This window comes from Nelusetta ayraudi, unplaced genomic scaffold (assembly GCF_046127955.1).
Source record: "Nelusetta ayraudi isolate G7.1 ecotype Tasmania unplaced genomic scaffold, CSIRO-AGI_Nayr_v1 ptg000034l, whole genome shotgun sequence".
In the NCBI taxonomy this organism is placed as follows: domain Eukaryota; kingdom Metazoa; phylum Chordata; class Actinopteri; order Tetraodontiformes; family Monacanthidae; genus Nelusetta; species Nelusetta ayraudi.
In genome coordinates, this window is record NW_027466084.1 from 3,888,307 (window position 1) to 3,905,708 (window position 17,402).

General features: G+C 43.6%; 2 protein-coding genes across 3 annotated transcripts; both read left to right on the forward strand.

Annotated features, from left to right (window-relative positions):
- The first annotated feature begins 216 nt into the window (after positions 1 to 216).
- Positions 217 to 4,995, forward strand: mfsd6l (major facilitator superfamily domain containing 6-like). Of its 2 annotated transcripts, none has more exons than XM_076032611.1 (3): positions 217 to 480; positions 1,430 to 2,233; positions 3,553 to 4,995. In XM_076032611.1, exons 2-3 carry the CDS (start codon positions 1,484 to 1,486, stop codon positions 4,567 to 4,569), a joined length of 1,767 nt encoding a protein of 588 aa, XP_075888726.1. In that variant the 5' UTR covers positions 217 to 480; positions 1,430 to 1,483; the 3' UTR covers positions 4,570 to 4,995. The 2 variants fall into 2 exon arrangements, with proteins under 2 accessions (XP_075888726.1, XP_075888725.1); XM_076032610.1 differs by having other exon boundaries at positions 217 to 390.
- Positions 4,996 to 13,298: 8,303 nt separating this feature from the next.
- LOC142892183 (bMERB domain-containing protein 1) lies at positions 13,299 to 17,402 on the forward strand. Its single transcript, XM_076032181.1, has 5 exons — positions 13,299 to 13,445; positions 14,932 to 15,005; positions 15,385 to 15,499; positions 16,766 to 16,836; positions 17,286 to 17,402. The coding sequence occupies exons 1-5, from the start codon at positions 13,342 to 13,344 to the stop codon at positions 17,375 to 17,377; spliced, it is 456 nt and encodes a 151-aa protein (XP_075888296.1). The 5' UTR covers positions 13,299 to 13,341; the 3' UTR covers positions 17,378 to 17,402.

Consider the following 17,402-nt stretch of genomic DNA (forward strand, 5'->3'; position numbering starts at 1 on the left):
GTAGCTTCAGTCCTAAACACTTGCAACATTAAGTAAAGTGGTGATTAATAAACACGCATTCAATGTTATTTGACAATATTAAAAGCGGGCAATTTATAAATATCAATAAGCTTTTTTTTTTTTCTTTTTTTTTTAAAGTTCCGTCGTTTACAAATTCCGCAGAAAGTCATCCGTATCGCTAGGGGGTGCTGTGGTGTATAAAACAGCAGGTGTGAGCGCGCTTGAACACAGACCCGTCGTGCAGTCAGAAAGCAGCAGGTGCGCTTCAGTCTGACTGACTGAGCTCTAAAGAAGAAACTGTGGGAGTTGGTCTTGGGCAAAAGGACGGCGGGCGAATGTGAAGAATTAATAAAGAAGAAGAAGAGGCGGTACTCTCACGACAGAAACTCAGTGAGTTTGACATATTATCGTCTTTTTCCGTCTTTTGAGCGTAGACGTGACGTGTACTCCAGTTCCGCATGTTTACATCCTGAAGCGCAGGTGTGTGAATCCGGACTGAGTACTTATTATTATTATTATAATTATCATGTCGTTATGTCTGTCAGTACTCGATCAGCTGTGAGCATCGTGATCCATACTTGTTGGTTAAGTACCTCCCTCGTTTTATTTTTTAATTCCATCGTAAATCGGTTTAAGTCCGGTCGAGCCGTGCATCGAAGAAGTGGAATAGTTATTGTTAGTTAAAGAGTTTGTATGATACTGCAAGACATTTAAAACGTTGAAATCTCGAAATGTTCCCTGATCTTTTCCCAGATATTGTTGTTGTTGTTGTTTTCAAGACAAAAAAAACACGCGATGCGAGTGTACAAACTTTATTGATAATTACAGATAGTTGTTGTTTTGTTTTTTGTTTTTTGTTTTTTAATGAAACACCCTCAAACTCTTTGGTCTTTAGTCTGGAGTTAATATTAAAAAAAAAAAACGTTTTACGTTTAAGACTTTGACATTTTCAAATTGCTTGCTATTTTTCTTTAATGTAGCTTAAATACAAAGGAAACATCAAACAGCGATACATCTGAAGATATGCAATATTCACACAAGAGATGGGGGGGGGAAACAAACTTTTCATTTCACCGTATGATCTGCATTTATGACATTTCCTGTAAAGAGCATCTATATCAAGTCGGGTAAAAGATCAAAATGCTCTTGCAACACATATTGCTAACAAGTGGTCTCATTAATGCACAATGACCCTGGCTAACTGGATAGTGCGTAGCTCTAAATGCAGATCCTCCTCCAACCAAATGCTGAGAATTTCTTTTATTTCTTTCAAGCCAACGGTCGCCTCAGTTTGCTCTCATCAGCTTCCCTCTGAAATTAAATCACGTCCTTTCAAAGTAAACTTCAGTAAAGATTTGCAGTGTGATGGATCTCTTTCTTCTGCCGTCCCACCACGTTGGCCGCGCTGATCCACGTGTGTGTCTTTCAGCCCGGTGCTCCTCCACATGAGCTCTGTCAGCAAAGCACTCCATCGCCCCCCACCATGAGAAGGACCAGGCAGATCGACGTGCACCGGGCCCTGGCGCTGGCCGGCCTCTTCAGCTTCCTGCTGAGCTGCGCCCGGGCCTGCCTGCTGCCCTTCCTCACGCTGTACTTCCGACAGCTGGGGCTTCCTCCCGCCATGGTAGGCGTCGTCATTGGAACCAAACACCTGATAAACGTGGTGTGGAGCCCCGCGGCCGGCCTGCTGTTCAAGCTCTACAACAAGAGGCGGGTGGCCATCAGCTGCGCTCTGGCCCTGTCGGCAGCGCTTCCTCTTCTCCTGCTGCTCCTTCCTTCTTTGAACTCGGACCCCTCGCGCCACACCGCCGTCTGTAATTTGTCCAACGCTAGCGGAGCTCCGCCCCCCGACGCTGGTCGCGGTGTTCTGCCCGCGACCAGCGCCGGTCCTGCTGCCACATCAGGGACGACAGCGCGCTCGGCTTTTGTCTCTCAGTCGGACTTCACCGCCTCAGCGAAGGCTTACCAGCCTGACGCCAGTCCGACTGCTGCTGCCGCAAGCGAAGCCCGGCTGCAGACCCGATCCAAGCCATCGCAGGAGAACACCTCGGAGTCAAAGTCTGCGACTCCACCCGGGAGGATCAGGAGGAGTCCAACCGAGTCAGCGGAGCCCAGAGGAGGGCAAATGGACGAGGAAGAGGAGCCCGACCATTTCTTTCTGAGAAGCCTGAAAGCGATGGACGCCCAGCACCAGCTCCTCTTCCTGGTGCTCATCACCGTGTCCCTGTGGGAGGTCTGTAGTGGAAACACGACGGTTCATGTTGTTTCTCATGTTCTCTATGTTTCTGCTAACAAACAGGTTTCAGGTTTTTCCTCTGTGATTTTGCACACCCGACTACGGGTCAGTAAAAGGGACAAAAAGGCTTACGCTGGGTTGACACCGGATGCGGCTCGCATGCCCACGAAAATGGCATGCGAGCCGCATCCCTCCTGTTCACACCAGACGCACATTTCTCCGCAACGGTCGACAGGCACTACTGCTCAGCTGTTGTTTTTTCCTGTTCAGAACTATTCAGAGCGATGTTCTTTCATCAAGATCAATTTCACATCATCCATCTTGACTTGACAACTCCTTTCTGCCTATTTTCTCCCGCTCTTTCCCTGTTTGTTTGTGTGTTTAGACACCTAAAAACCCCAACCCCCCACTCTGTTACTCTCTGTGTACTTGCGTGTGTTTGTTTGTTTGTTTTCATCTCTCTCGCACTGTGTTTCGATACTGACAAATATGACTTACACAAATGTGATTGCATTTGTCAATCGCGGTATATTATTTTAAAAATTGCTTTTATTTTGAAAATTTACAGGATTTTTCTCGTGGTTCTTTGAGTGACTTCCTGTCCAGCTTGACGTGGATCGCTCACAGCTCGCGCATGAAATGGAGCAGATGCCGAAACGATGGCTGCGATATATGCGATACGTCGTATATATATCGCAATATATATACGATACGCTGTGTGTATATATCGCGATATATATATGATGCGTCATGTATACATATCGCGATATATATACGATACGTCGTGTGTATATATCGCAATATATATATACGATACATCATGTATATATATCGCGATATATATACGATACGTCGTGTGTATATATCGCGATATATATACGATACGGCATGTGTATATATCGCGATACATATATATATATATATATATATATATATATATATATATATATATATATATATACGATACGTTGTGTGTATATATCGCGATATATACGATATATCACGGTGGGACACGGTGATGAGCGCCAGGATATAGATATATTACTATATCTATATCTCTATATCTATGTATCTATATCTATGTCTGTATCTACATCTAGAGAGAGAGAGAGAGAGAGAGATACATACATAAACATATACAGTATATAGATAGGTATTCTTTGAGAGAGGAAGAGAGGGAACATGCATATACAGTATATCAACTTATCACATGCTGCCGTCGTTCCTCTTGCAAGATCAAACCTGCGTCTGCCAGAGTTCAGACTTCGTCCTCCTTCACTCTCCGAGCTAAACTTTGTCATCTGCCTCCGCGGCAGGTGGCGTCGAGCTCCATCGATTGGACCGCAGACGACGGCCTGTACGAGTACCTGGACTACGCGGACGCCTCGGACCGCTACGACAACAGCGGGAGGTGGGGGCTGCTGGGAGCGGCCTTGGGGGTCGGGGGGGCGGGGCTACTGGTCAGCAGGCTGAGCTGCCTGGCCGCCGACGAGAGGGCCGGCAGCGCGGTCCACTTCTACTGCTACGCCTGCGCGGCGGTCGCCGCCCTGCCCGTGGCCGCTTACCTCCCCCTCCACCTCAACAGGAAGCGCGACCGGGCCAACGGGCTCCTCAGGGGCGTGCGGCTGGTGCGCGGCTCCCCCCGCGCCCTGCTCTGCGCCATCAGCACCCTGCTGGCGGGGGCGGCGGCGTCCGCGGTGAGCGACTTCCTCCTCTGGCACATGCAGGACCGGGGCAGCAGCGAGCTCCACATGGGCCTGGCGCTGGCCCTGGCCCTCCTCTCGCAGGCCGCCTTCCCCCTGCTGGCCGGCCCCCTGTCCAGGCTGCTCAGCCCCAGCAGGGTGCTGGCCGTGAGCGTGGCCAGCCTCGCGGTGCAGTGCTTCTACTACTCCCTGCTGTGGGGCCCTTGGGCAGCTCTGCCCGCTCAGGCGCTCGGCTGTTTCAGCAGCGGCGCCCTCTGGTGGGCCGTGAAGGTCCAGTGCGAGGACGTGGCTACGCCAGGGGCCGAGAGCAACGTCAGGAGGGTCTGCGGCACCCTGGCCTTCCGCCTGGGGAGCGGATTGGGGAGTTTTGCCGGGGGCCTGGTGGTGCAGAGGTTCGGGACGACGTGGCTCTTTCTGGGAGCAGCTGCAGGTCTGCTGCTCTGGTGCGTTTGCCTGCCCCTGCTGCAGTGGAAAACCCCCCACCAGCGCAGGATCAACTACTCCCGCCTGCTGGCTGCAGACGCGAGTGAAGCCAGTGACTCCGACTCCGAGCAGGAGAAAGACTGGCTGGACAAAGCTATGGAGGTGGACAGAAGCAATAACAATCATGGACGGCGGATGAACCACTAGGTTGGAACGGGGACACTGTTGCGAACTGGTCTGATCTTATTCTGCATGAGTCTAAACTCGCTGAATAAAAATGTTTTACCCATGGGTGTCTGTTCCCTGCTAATATGCTCTTTTTCATTGAGTGATGTTCTTACGTTTGAATGGTTCCATTTGAATAACTTGCTCATTGTGGCTGTTTCACAAAAAAAACTTGCACTCCTTGTCACCTGAAGATTTTCATTTGTGCATTTTCCTCAGACAGATATCGCTATAGGAATCCACTAGGAGGTCAGGTGATTGTGTCATGACCTCCGGACAGGTTTAACCACTCGCTTTTGCTGTCTTGACGCGGAAACATCCAAAGCCTTTTTGCACACAGTGAATGTGTTTGTCACGAGGCTCAACTTGTTTGACAACATCTTGTGTTTGTGTAACGCTAATAGGATCCTCTTCGTGTCCCGACTGTAGCCATTCAGATTCAGTTATGCTGACTGTGGACAAAACTATATGCACTGCAGTGAGGTCATATTATTTCTCATAAGGCCTCTTAATAAGAAAACATACGGCTTTCACAAAATGCCTTTTGAACATCAGGAGTGTGTTGCTTTATCAACAGCTTTTAACCTGATATCATTCAGGAACCAAAATAAAAGTCTGGCTTGAAATTAACATTCAATTGACACCTTGACAGAATTCTGCATATTGACCTGTTGGCCTTTATTCCATTGTAATTTGTTTGACTGACGAAACATGGATAGCTCATTTGGGTCAAATTAATATTTAAAATGAGCTGATACAAGCTGTACTGAGCCAATTCGTATTTATTATTTTCACTTTCTTACTCTTGAGTAAATTCTCTCACTTTTCCTGCATCATTTTATTTACTGATGGGATTTACATTGGATTTTGTGGATTGATTGTGAAATGGTTAATGGTTTCTTAATGGTTTAGTAATCATCAAAGATGCTAATTAAACTTAAATAAAAATTTAACAAAGAAGCTGTACTGTTCATGAGCACTGCAGTCTACCAACATCTCTCATTTAATTGTATTTCTATTGTAATGCAAAAAGGATGGCCACCTTTTCATAACACAACTTACTGTGAACTTAATAGTCTATCAGGTTTTTGTCACCTATTCCATGAAATTACTGACTGAAAGGTAAGCATATTCTAGAACAAATTACCGCCCAGCCCATTGAATGCCCTCTGTTGTGTAAGTGCTAGTCACGCCTTTTCATTTTAGGCACCGTTCACAGAAACATTGAAATAAGCACAGATAGGATGTCGCAGCAAAGAGAGAAGCTGATATCAGATGCCCTCTCTTTTTGTGTTTGCAAACCCCTCAAAAACAGCTGCAGTACCACCTAATGTAGAACCACCTGTCCTGACTAATTACAATAATAAAATTAATAATAATGTAGTTTTGTCTGTATTTGTGGCACAAAATGTTGGCGGAACGAAAGACTGAAGGAGGACAAGAAACATTGATTAGTATGCTGTTGATGTGAAACTGTCAAAAGTTAGTTTCTTGCTGATGCATCATGCATGCCGTGCCATGCTGAGGAGAACAGGAGAAAAGAGAGGAAGGGGTGAGCATAACACAAAGCTAGCTACCAGAAAACATTGAGCGCAAGCTTTGGGGAACATTATGGGGATAATTGATGAGAAAGGGAAGTAACAATTGCATCACATGGGTGACGTCACAGTCACTTTTTGCAGTTGCAACAGACTTTGTGTCACATTAAAGGACTTCAACACATCAAAGGACAGTTTCATCTGGATCAAAGTTTCAGCCATCCATTAGTACAGGGAATCACTCTTGAAACTATTTTAGTTTGTTTTTAAAGGATAATGAATTAACAGCTTGACTGAATATTGAGAGACTGAGGAAAATGCTTTATCCTGTAATTTCAGTTTTAAACAAGATTTAGAAACTGCAAGCTGTATCTAGTAGTTTGCCATCTATCCTATAAGTACTTTAGGAAATAAAAATAAAAATGGAGAGTAATCGTGGGAAAAGAGCAACAGATTTCACCAGAACCTACACGGTGGACAGTGGAAAAGTCTCCCCCGCTTCCTCAACTTCTTCAGTAGCTTCTGAAAATGCTGGCCGGCTTGTCTTTGATACATTTGAAGTGGCTGCTCATAATATCAATGAGCTGATGCAGCTTATAGCTATGTGGGAAGCTGAAGAAAGTGCCAAGTCGGAGGCTGAAGGTGAACCTTTGGGTCCTCTTTATGTCAATCAAAAAGTGGAAAAGTATCTTCAAAAGTTCTTTAATCGTCGGAAAGTTTTCGCAGAGCACTTTATAGGTGGTGACATGTGTCCTGAGGAAGAGGATATCCCATTAAAGGATGCTTCAAGTGAATACTTTGAGGAACAGCTGAGGAAATATATGGAGAATAAAGCCAGTTTAACCCCAGCCAGTGGATTTTTCTCATGCATACCAATGGAGCACACTGCATTGACGTCTGTTTTCACTGGAAATGACTTAACTGGTGCTGCAACAGATCCCTTGTCGGAGATTGAGGAAAAGGAAGATCTCGATTCGTTTAGGTCGACTGAAAGCTACCCAACCTCTGAAGATTACCGGGAAGTTGACAGTACATCACAGACCATCATAGCTACTACTTCATCAATGTCAAGCAGAGGCTCATCTCAACAAGCAGTACACACTGACGTGCATTCTGCACCCTCTTCACCTTTTGGCTCAACACCAGAACCAACCGGAGAACAAGGATATTTGACACCTTTACAAGCGTCACTGCTTGCTATTAAAACGGCATATTTTGTTGAAACAGTAAGTACCACCCAATCACGCAGTTTTCTGTCTGTAGAAGACACATCTTCACTTGCTTCATGCGAATCTACTGAGGAGCAGTATTTGGATGTTGAGTCAGAGGACACTGATTCAAATTTGAGTACTTTGGTAGATACCGATGTTGTGTCAGAAAATGTCGTACAGGAAGTTGAGAAGGACAAGCAATACACAGATATGTATACACGTGGAGCAACTGCGCTTTCTCCAGCGATAGTTCAAACACACACAGATTCTAGCAGCAGCTTTTTGACATCTGAAGACTTGACTATGAGAATTCAGTCATCACAAATTCCACAAGCAATATCATTTAATGAAGATGACGATGTATCTTTTCAACTGCCTAAAAGTCAAGAGTCCACAGATGAGACATTGGAGGCCACCATGCTTGCCCCATCTTTATTGAGCAGTTCAGCCCAACAAGCTGTGTGCTCTGCTGCAGTAGAGGAATATGTGGCAAACATGAATATCATACAAGGAATTGCCAGCCACTTGCCATCTGAAGACACAAGTTTGGCCATGAGAGAATATCAGTTTCCACAAGAGAAATCATTTACTGAAAGGGAAGCAGCTCCTCAGAGCAAGGAAAACGATGACACCTCTCAGGCAGTCCATGCCCAGACCAGTGTCTTTCTGCCTAAAAGTGAAGAGTCACTGGACATTACATCACAGGCAATGATGGTTTCTCCACCAATGCCAAGAAGTAGCTCATCAGAAAGTGTACAGAGTAATATCCTTCTTGACCTGCCCAAAGGTGAAGAGTCAATGGACATTACACCACCGTCAGTGATGGTTTCTCCACCTATGCCAAGCAGTACCTCAGCAGTAAGTGCCCAGAGTAATGTCATTCTGGGACTGCCTAAAAGTGAAGAGTCACCTGACAGTACACCACAGACAATGACGGTTGCTCCACCCATGCCGGGCAGTGGCTCATCCCGACAAGCAGAGAGTCCTGATGTTGCCCCTGTCCTTTCTTTCAGTTCAACACAAGAAGCATCAGGACGTCAAACACCTTTAACAGCTCTCCAAATGTCCCTGTTTGCAGTGAAAGTTGCAAGTTCAATTGAACTTAGCAACCAAGCTCGCAGCTTTTTGTCTGCAGATGATCAGCCTCCAATTTTTTTAGCTGGCCCTACAGAGGAACCGGAGCCATCTGTTGTGTCTGAGGATAGTACTTCAAACATTGGTGTACTTTGCCCTGTGGCAGACATCGATGTCTTACCAGACAATATTATTACAGAGGCCAAAGACAACCTTTTCCCAGATATTTCTACAAGGGCTGATGTCGAAACAAAGGGACCCATTGAAGTTCAAGAGCAATATTTAGCTACAGATATGTACATGACAAAAGAAGAAGAAACAGTAATAGCTGAAGTTGTAGGCACCAGCTACACAAATTTAACAAAACAGGCATCTCAGTTGCCACAACTTGCATCTTCTTTGATAGATGAAAAAGAAGCATCAACTGCGAGTTCAGAAAAAGAACCTGCATCACTCGGTGCTACCGTTCTGACTGACAGTATCCAAAACTTTGTTCCTATGGAGCTGCCTGAAATCGAGAAATCAAAAGATAGTCCACCACAGACCCCCACGGTACCTCCATCTTTGTCAAGTTATAGCTTAATTGAACAACCCCAACATCCTGAAGCAACATCCACTCTCAGAGGGCAAGTCTTTAGCCGAACACCACAAGCTGCATCACTCAGTGAGATCTTTCAGACTGTCAGTATCCATAATGTTCCAATGGAACAGCCTAAAAGTGAGCAATCCGAAGACAGTACACCACGAACCCCTCGAGTACCGCCATCTTTGTCAATTCAACGTCCTGAAGCAACATCCACTCTCAGAGGGCAAGACTTCAGCCGAATACCACAGGCCTCAGGGCAGCAAGGACCTTCAACAGCTCTGCTGTCCTACAGCGATTCATCTGAAACACCAGAGCAAGCTACCTTCACAGAAGATTTGAGTGCTGAGTTAGAAAGGTTCAGAAAACAATATGGTCTGGCGCCAAGAGAGGACTCATCTGATTTTATGACTGAAGAAGTTTCATCTGATCTGCTAGTAGTTGGAGTCTCATCTGATCTTGTGGCAGATGGAGACTCATCTGATCTGGTGGTAGAAGAGGATTCATCTAGTCTGCTGACAGAAGCAGATTCTTCGAGTTTTGCGGCAGAAGTCGTCTCATCTGAACTTTTGGCAGAGGAGGACACTTCTAGTCAAGTCATAAGGGAGGACTCATCTGGTCTAGTGGTAGAAGAGGAGTCATACAGCCTTGTGTCAGAAGAGGATTTACCTGGTATGCTGACAGTGGATGACTTGCCTGGTCTTGTAGCAGATGTAGACCTACCTGGTCTACTAGCAGATGATGACTCATATGGTCTGCTGGCAGAAGAAGACTCCTATGGCTTGGTGGCAGAAGACTCTTATGGTCTGGTGACAGATGACGACTCATACGGTGTGGTGGCAGAAGACAACACCTATGGTCTTGTTGCAGAGGACGACTCATATGGTCTGGTTGCAGAGGACGACTTATCTGGTGCATTGGCAGAGGACGACTCATATGGTCTACTCGCAGAGGAAGATTTATATGGTTTAGTGGTGGAAGAGCAATCAGCTGGTGTGGTCGCAGAAGCGTATTCCCCCGGTGTGCTGGCAGGTCAGGACTCATACGGTCTGCTGACAGAAGAGGACTCTTGTGACGTAGTTCTAGAAGAGGCATCTGGTGTGAGGGTGACAGCAGACTCATACACTATATCAGCAGAAGAGGATTCATATGATCTGCTGACAGAGGAGGACTCATCTGGTCTGCTTTTACGAGAGGATTCATATGGTGTGCTGGCATGGGAGGACTCATCTCCTCTGGTGGCTAATGTGGACACATCTTGTCTCATAGCAAAAGGGGACTCACCTGCTCCGCTTGTGGGGGAGACTAGTGACAGGGTTGCCTTATCGTTCTCCAGCAGTGATTCAGGTCAGCTGGCAGAGAGGCTTGAAATGGCACCTGCTTTGATGGAGAAAAGCATTGATGTAACTCCAGGATCCCAAAAACTGGAAATGGTACCTGTGTTGGGAAGAGTAATCAAGGTTATGGAATCCATTTATGCCGCCACTGAGGCCCCATATTTTGCCGGATATATTGTGAAAAATAAAAAAAAGGACCCGTAGGGAGACTAACAGTAATTAAGTTTTGAGGAGTATGACAGGCAGAAGATAACTGTCACACATTACTAGTGTCTTGAGTTCTACTCTCTGTCTATACAGTCAGTTCCTCATGTTTGTTGTGTCCCACAGTTTCTTCCACCTATGAAAATGTACTTTCAAAAAAAATTGATAAATGCTAAAATTCAAATAAAATTTAACTGCAAGTTCAAGTGCAAAAAAAAATGACAGAAGTGAGGTCATTTTAAAGAGAAGACATTGGCCTCAGTAGCCATATTTAATGCACAAATATGAAGTAGTTGTAATTAACTGTGCATATCAGATGCACTCACATTTTCTATGCTAGCGTTTATGTTAGTTTTTTTAACTGCTGTAAATGGGAAAGGTATTATTTTGAAGTGGGACTTCCTCTCACAAGTCAAAGTTTGCCTATTTTGTCATTAGTTATATGTTCATTTGTTCAGTAGTTGGACAGTGCTCACTCAGCATATGACATATCAATCATTTTATGATCAAAATAATCAGCTAGTTTTACATTTTTCCCAAAACAGAAAAAGGAATTCAATACACATGGTCTGTTTGACTCAGTTGAACAGGGTTATAGGTTCAACAGACAATGTAGGGGATTTTACAAGTGGACGTCAACATCACAGAGTTGTGTTTGACCAAATAAAAAATATCATAATAAAAATCAAAAAATCATTTTTGGCCAGAAAGGACTAGGACAGAAGGTGACAAAATGATTTAACCATGGTGTGAAACTTCTGCTCAGTTGGTTTAAGTGTTTAAATAGGAGCTAAGAGAAACAAAGTCCAAGACAGGCCTCCAATTAAATGTTTTGTTTTCAACCTCTAAATATGAAAACACAGCAAATGAACCAGTAAGCTGGTTAGTAATGAAATCCTAAGGGATTTTGAAGATCCTGTCTGTTGGAGGTTGGCAAGATTTGAGAGTCAATGTCCAGCTAAGGCGGGTTATTATGTGAATTGCAACCATTTCAGCAGTGTTGCATTCTTTAAACAATACAAAATGCAAAGCAAAAAAACGCACATATTACAGAAAATAAACCCATCTGTATATTTCCGTAGAACTAATTTTGCCTTTAGATATGATTATGGCATCTCCTCATACTGTGAAATTGCAGATCTGTCAGCAGGTGGTGCTGCGTAGCAAAGGCTTTGCTCTCCTGCAGTGGCACAGTTGCAGAAATTTGGCTGTGTGCCAGACACGAGCTAATTCAGCTGTTGGCTCCTGCTTCACAGTTGTGGTCTTCACCCAAGGGACTCGGACACAAACTGCGTATACTGAATACAGTGAATAAACCTAATTTGTTTGTTTTTTTGTTTTTTTGTTTTTGTTTTTTAGAAAAAACAGGAACTGTGGAGAATATGTGCGAGATCGAAGGTGAGTTTTTAGTTATTTTAAACTGAACATGTGCATGGTTGACAATTGGATGGGAAGTAATAAGCAGTAGTTGTAACTGCATTTCAATTTCAGATTATCTTTATTTATATATTCAAATGTGGCTTAGCACCTGGAATTTTGTTTTAGATTTATTCCACCATTGCACTGAATTTTGCTGTTTATTTCTGTAAAAAAACATAATAAAATGATGCACAAAAATAGGACGCAAAATTGAGTATGCTTGATGTGCCTGACGCACATGCTCTATGCAACTAATTTTCGTGTACTGATCATGTGAACAGCACAAGTTGTTTTGAGAGTGCTTTAATGTGAGTGCCTACAACTAAAATCTATTCCATCAGTGTACAGATAAAAGATCAGAGCCAATGAAAACTCAAGTAGATCAACAAAAACTGCCAAACGACAAGATAATGGACGTGTTGGTGTGAAAATGAAGCGACGCATTTTAGAACAGATGCCCTGGGGGACGAGGATGTCAACCAAATCCATGCAAATAACAGTAAAAGGCACAAATTACATCAACTGACCTGCTGCGAATATATTCATATGCATCTGTAACTTGAAATGCAGCTGAATGAAGCCGGTCGTCAGTTGTGAGTGCGTGTGCGTTCAAGCAGGTCACATATTTAAGCAGCTGTGACATCCCTTCTGCCGCGGCCAGGTAATTTCAACGCCAACCCGAAGCCCCTGCTGGATGAGTCATCACTCATCAGGAGGCTGTGGGGAGGCGAGCCGTCAGGAGTCAGTTCAGTGTTGCTCAGATACACAAAGTGATTAGATGGCGGAGGGAGTGATTGTTTGATGAGGAGCCTTCGGTGGTGGCGGCAGATGATGTCATTCATTCACTTATTCCTTCATTATTAGATCCAAAAATGGAATGGCTGCGTGTTGAAACCGCGCGTTTGCGCATCCCGTCGATTTCCATTGACCTCGCAGACAGCGCTGGAGTGGAACACATGAGAACACGGGCACACAGGCAGACGTTAACAGCGTAGAAACAGACTCCAACGAGAAAGAATGAGGAGAGGGGAAAAAACGTGTCTACTTGAAAATGATTCCTGCTTTCTTGAACTAAATTGAGGTCTCCAAAGAAATGTGGGGTATTTCCTTAAGAGGGCAAAGTGAAAAATCTCTCGTGATAGAACAACAATTCTCTAGAGCATTATATTTTGGGCAAAGAAACGTCCCGTCTGTCCTGCTAAACAGTGTGTAGCAATTAATGAGCCCGGTATATGTCATTGTTGGAATTTATAAAAATATAAACTACGTTTTCCTAAAAACTCTAGAACTGTAGTTTTCACAGGGGTCTTCATTGACTTGGTTTTGTCGCCTGCGCTGTTGCACATTGTTTCTGTTTGTGTGTCATTGCAGCGGAAGATGTCATTTCAATGGCTGACTCCGCCATCGCAGTCCAAGACATCGAAGGAGAGCTGCGCCGAATTGAGCGGATAAGAGACGTCCTGGTTCGGAGGGAGTCGGAGCTGAGATACATGTAAGATCTTCAGGATGATCTATTTTTACATCACTGAGCAATATTTTCAGGCGTCGACACGAAAGGCAAAGCACACAAACCCTTTTGGAACAAGTCCCTCAACACTGGTGCCATCAACAATGTGCGAGCACATCAGCACGTAAAAAAAAAAAAAAGCCCTGCTATTATAAGTTTGAAAATCATGCAAACACACCCACACCCACACGCCTGTTCTTTGTTTTTTTCCAATCTTTTCTCGCCTATTTTTGCTTGTAATTATTTCACTGTTTCTCCCAAGACCTTCCTCGTTATTTCTGACACATTCCTCGAAGATCAGGGAGATGTGTCTAAGCAACAGCAGGCACAGCTGCGTGGCGCATCCCTGAGACAGAGAAAGAGCCACAAAATGTGTACATGCTGTGCTGGTATTAAAGGATGTAGTGGTAAATCAGATTTACCACTACATCCTTTACCATTTACAGTCTTCTATTTCTATCCAAGACAGCAACAACTAGAAATTTATAAACCATGCAACGATACAGACGAGATGTTCTTGGTTGTTTTTTTTTTTTTTCCTGATTGGCCTGATGAGAGTAGTGTTGATGTGGAGGCTCATCACAATAGCAACTACATATTGCATCAAATGACAGTGCTTGGTTGAAATATGAATCAGAAATATCTTATTTTCCAATGTCCACATGATGAATTTGCAGTCAACAAATTTACTGTGCTTGATACTGTGCTAACTAGTCCTCAAAGCTGTAAGTAAATGTGGACCAACATCCAAACCAACATTTTTGAGCTACTTTGGTACTGTTATTGGACTTTCACACAATTTGATTTGATTTGATTTGATTTGATTTAAATACTTTATTTCAATCATGTAAATTATAACAAAAAAAACATTAAGATTACATGAGCGAAAAGGAGTAGGAAGAAGTACAAACCTCAGGTTTTAGGGAAACGTCACATAAATAAGACCTGAAAAAAAAGAGCTAGAAAAAGCACAATATTGAAGCAGTGCTTATTTCATTTAAAACTCCAACTCATAGTTCTCATTTATCGTCCCGTCAAAGGATGAAATATGATCTGATAGTGTGAGAAGTAGCCAATTTTAGAGGGCAGCTAATAAACTGAGAGCAGCAGCTATCCAGTGTTCAGTTCAGTGTCTGATGCGACCCCTCATTTCACACTGAGGCTTGTGGGAAGTTACTTTTTCTTATTATTATTTTTCTTATTAGTATTAATATGTAATAATGAGAACTATAATTATCAGACAGAAAACATGGTAAAAGGAAATAAAACAAATGAGTAAATAAATAAAAAGAAGGGATGCAAATTTTAAAAAAAGAGGGGGATTGCGGGAAGTTACTTGATGTAAACCAATTTTTGCTTTTAGCATCGTCTTAGCTCGTACATCTGTATGTCTGAGTGGTCGCTCGGCTTAGCGCTTAAAATTGGATTTTCTCTGTTGGATGTTGAACACCCACCTACCCCCAACCCCCAGGATGGATGACATCCAACTCTGCAGGGAAATCACAAGGCTGAAGACAGAACTGCAAAAACTTGTCTCTATACCAGGTTGGTTGAGTGACATTTTCTTTTGATTATTTTCATTTCTTTTTTTTTATGCGTGATCACAGGATGAAGACATCATCCAGCTGTGGCATGGTTCAACTCAAACTCCAAAATAACCTTCCTACACCGTTCTTGACACATAACTCATTTTGGCCATTTGTCCACAGAAATGTTGCTTTAGTCCATGTATGATATTCCTCAATTTGTCACATCTAGAAATTGTATTTCTATACAAAAGGTTTTTCTTTTTTTATTTTGTCTGTTAAATGTTTCTCCACGGCCCCTCCCAAACTGTCATACGACATGTACCTCATCTGTGATGGAAGGCTCAGTGGCATGCCAACAGTGGCAACTCCACAATAAAAATGTCATTGGTGTGCAGATAAGGAAAAGTCAATGGAGGATCGAGGCAAGGAGGAAGAGCTCCTACAGCAGGTTAACAAGCTTGTGGAAACCAGAGACTTCTTGGTGGATGATGTGGAGTTTGAGAGGCTGAGGTACGTCGCATCTAAAAGCAATAACGTGCACAACTTTGAAGGTTAAGTGTCTAATATTTGAAGAATTTGGAAGATGAAACAGCAACATGAAGTGGTTACATTTTAGAATGCAGCGTCTTTCACTCAACCACCCCCTCCCGAGCTCGCCAGTGAACTACAGTGGCCTGCACACCCAAACCTGGATACCTCGTCAACCTTCTTTTTCACTGGTTTATTTGAGGACGCCAGCGTTCACCCTAAATACCGAACGCACTGTCAGGCAGCAGGATTGTCCACACCAGGCTTCCTTAGAAATAGGCGCAAGATGGCAGCTAACTGGGAGCAAGACGCTGATTGATCTGTGGATAGTCTTATACAGTATCTAAATAAGAAGTGTTCTATTGGTAGAATAAAACCAAATGACTTTTATTGTACTGTGAGTAAACACTTTCATTAATGTATTTATGGGCAGTATATTAAGCTTTTATCGATTTAAAAATCATAAATCAAGTCAAATATTACACAATGGACCTTTAAGCCTGTTTATTTACATTAACTAACATAAATAGAAATCACCGTAGCTATCTTTTATAGGCATCATTTTCAAATTACTACACAAAATGATTAGCACAACCACACACGCACACACACGCAATTTACAATACGTGTCACAAATATGGATCACAGCAGCGCAAGAGTCACTGGCAGGTCGTTGAATGAGGGAGTTTGAGCATGTAGGAGCACGTCAGCTCCTGGAGTCCTGGAGCGCGGATGTATTCAGGGACCAGATGCAGACGTGGCTCCGCCTTCACTGATTGACGGGTGGCACTTATTATGCCCACCGCGCCGACTGGAGGTTCGCGTGAATGCAAGAAAGCGATGAGACGCCGTGGCAAAGATCCACTCAGAGCGCAGTTATAAAATAGCATTGCACATGAAAGTGGTCTGCATCTGTTTGTCACACTCTCAGGGTCATAGAAAAAAATGGAACAAGATCAGATCAAGTCTGACAGACAATCAGACAGCATCTGTATTAAGCGTTAATATTCAGACCATGCATGTTCCGAGGGTTCCACATAAAATACATTTTGTTTATAAGTACCGACATCTATTATTCACGCCATCTCACCCAGTGTGCTTTAGCATCGTACGCATATTTACACCATTTTTGCTAGCAATCAGTGAATCCCTTTTTCTTTTCTTTTTTTTTGTTCCTTTGCATGTCTCAGCGCTGCAATTTTTTTTTTTTTAGAAAAGTGAAGAATGAGAGATTGCTGTGCTTCACAGGGAAAGAGAGGAAGACAGAGAGATGGCAACGATCTCGCAGAGCCGATTCTGGAGCACACCAACTGCAGGAGGTGAGGCAACTCTGTGTAAGCCTCAAATAGGAAGATGTGGTGGACTGCAGTCAGGGCTGAAGCGTCTGTCTCCAATGTATTCACTCGCACAGTGTGCAAGAAGATCAAAACACATCAATGTACTGTAAGAGCAGATTTTAGCCGTAACGTGCCTGTCTTCACCTCTGAAGTTCTGCTCGGTCTCAATCATTTTGTTTCATCTTTAAAAGAACCAAAGCCCGATAAACATTGACTCCATGTTTGATCCCTGAACCAGTTTATAGCAGTTTATGTTTGTTGCTTATTTGTTTATTTGAACTGAGTTCTTATTGACTGACGTCACAGCAGGAACTTGCAGTATTACAATTATTATAGAGTAAAGAGTAGAGTGAGTTCTAAGGGAATAATTAGGTCATAGATATACACACATGTAAACGTGACAATTTCTTGCTGCGTCTCTTTTTCCTCAGGGTGCTTGAAGCAGAACTCAGCACCGCTCATCACCAAGACTGGACTTACACTACTCAAAGACTGTTGCGGCGTCACCTGTTCCATCATGTAATATTGTCCCTGGGTGTGGACGTGTG

Coding starts and splice junctions, on each gene's coding strand:
- LOC142892183 (XM_076032181.1), top strand. CDS start 13,342: ATGGCTGACTCCGCCATCGCAGTCCAAGACATCGAAGGAGAGCTGCGC. Junction 13,446..14,931: donor GAGTCGGAGCTGAGATACAT/GTAAGATCTTCA, acceptor CCCAACCCCCAG/GATGGATGACATCCAACTCT. Junction 15,006..15,384: donor AAAACTTGTCTCTATACCAG/GTTGGTTGAGTG, acceptor ATTGGTGTGCAG/ATAAGGAAAAGTCAATGGAG.
- mfsd6l (XM_076032611.1), top strand. CDS start 1,484: ATGAGAAGGACCAGGCAGATCGACGTGCACCGGGCCCTGGCGCTGGCC. Junction 2,234..3,552: donor TCACCGTGTCCCTGTGGGAG/GTCTGTAGTGGA, acceptor CCTCCGCGGCAG/GTGGCGTCGAGCTCCATCGA.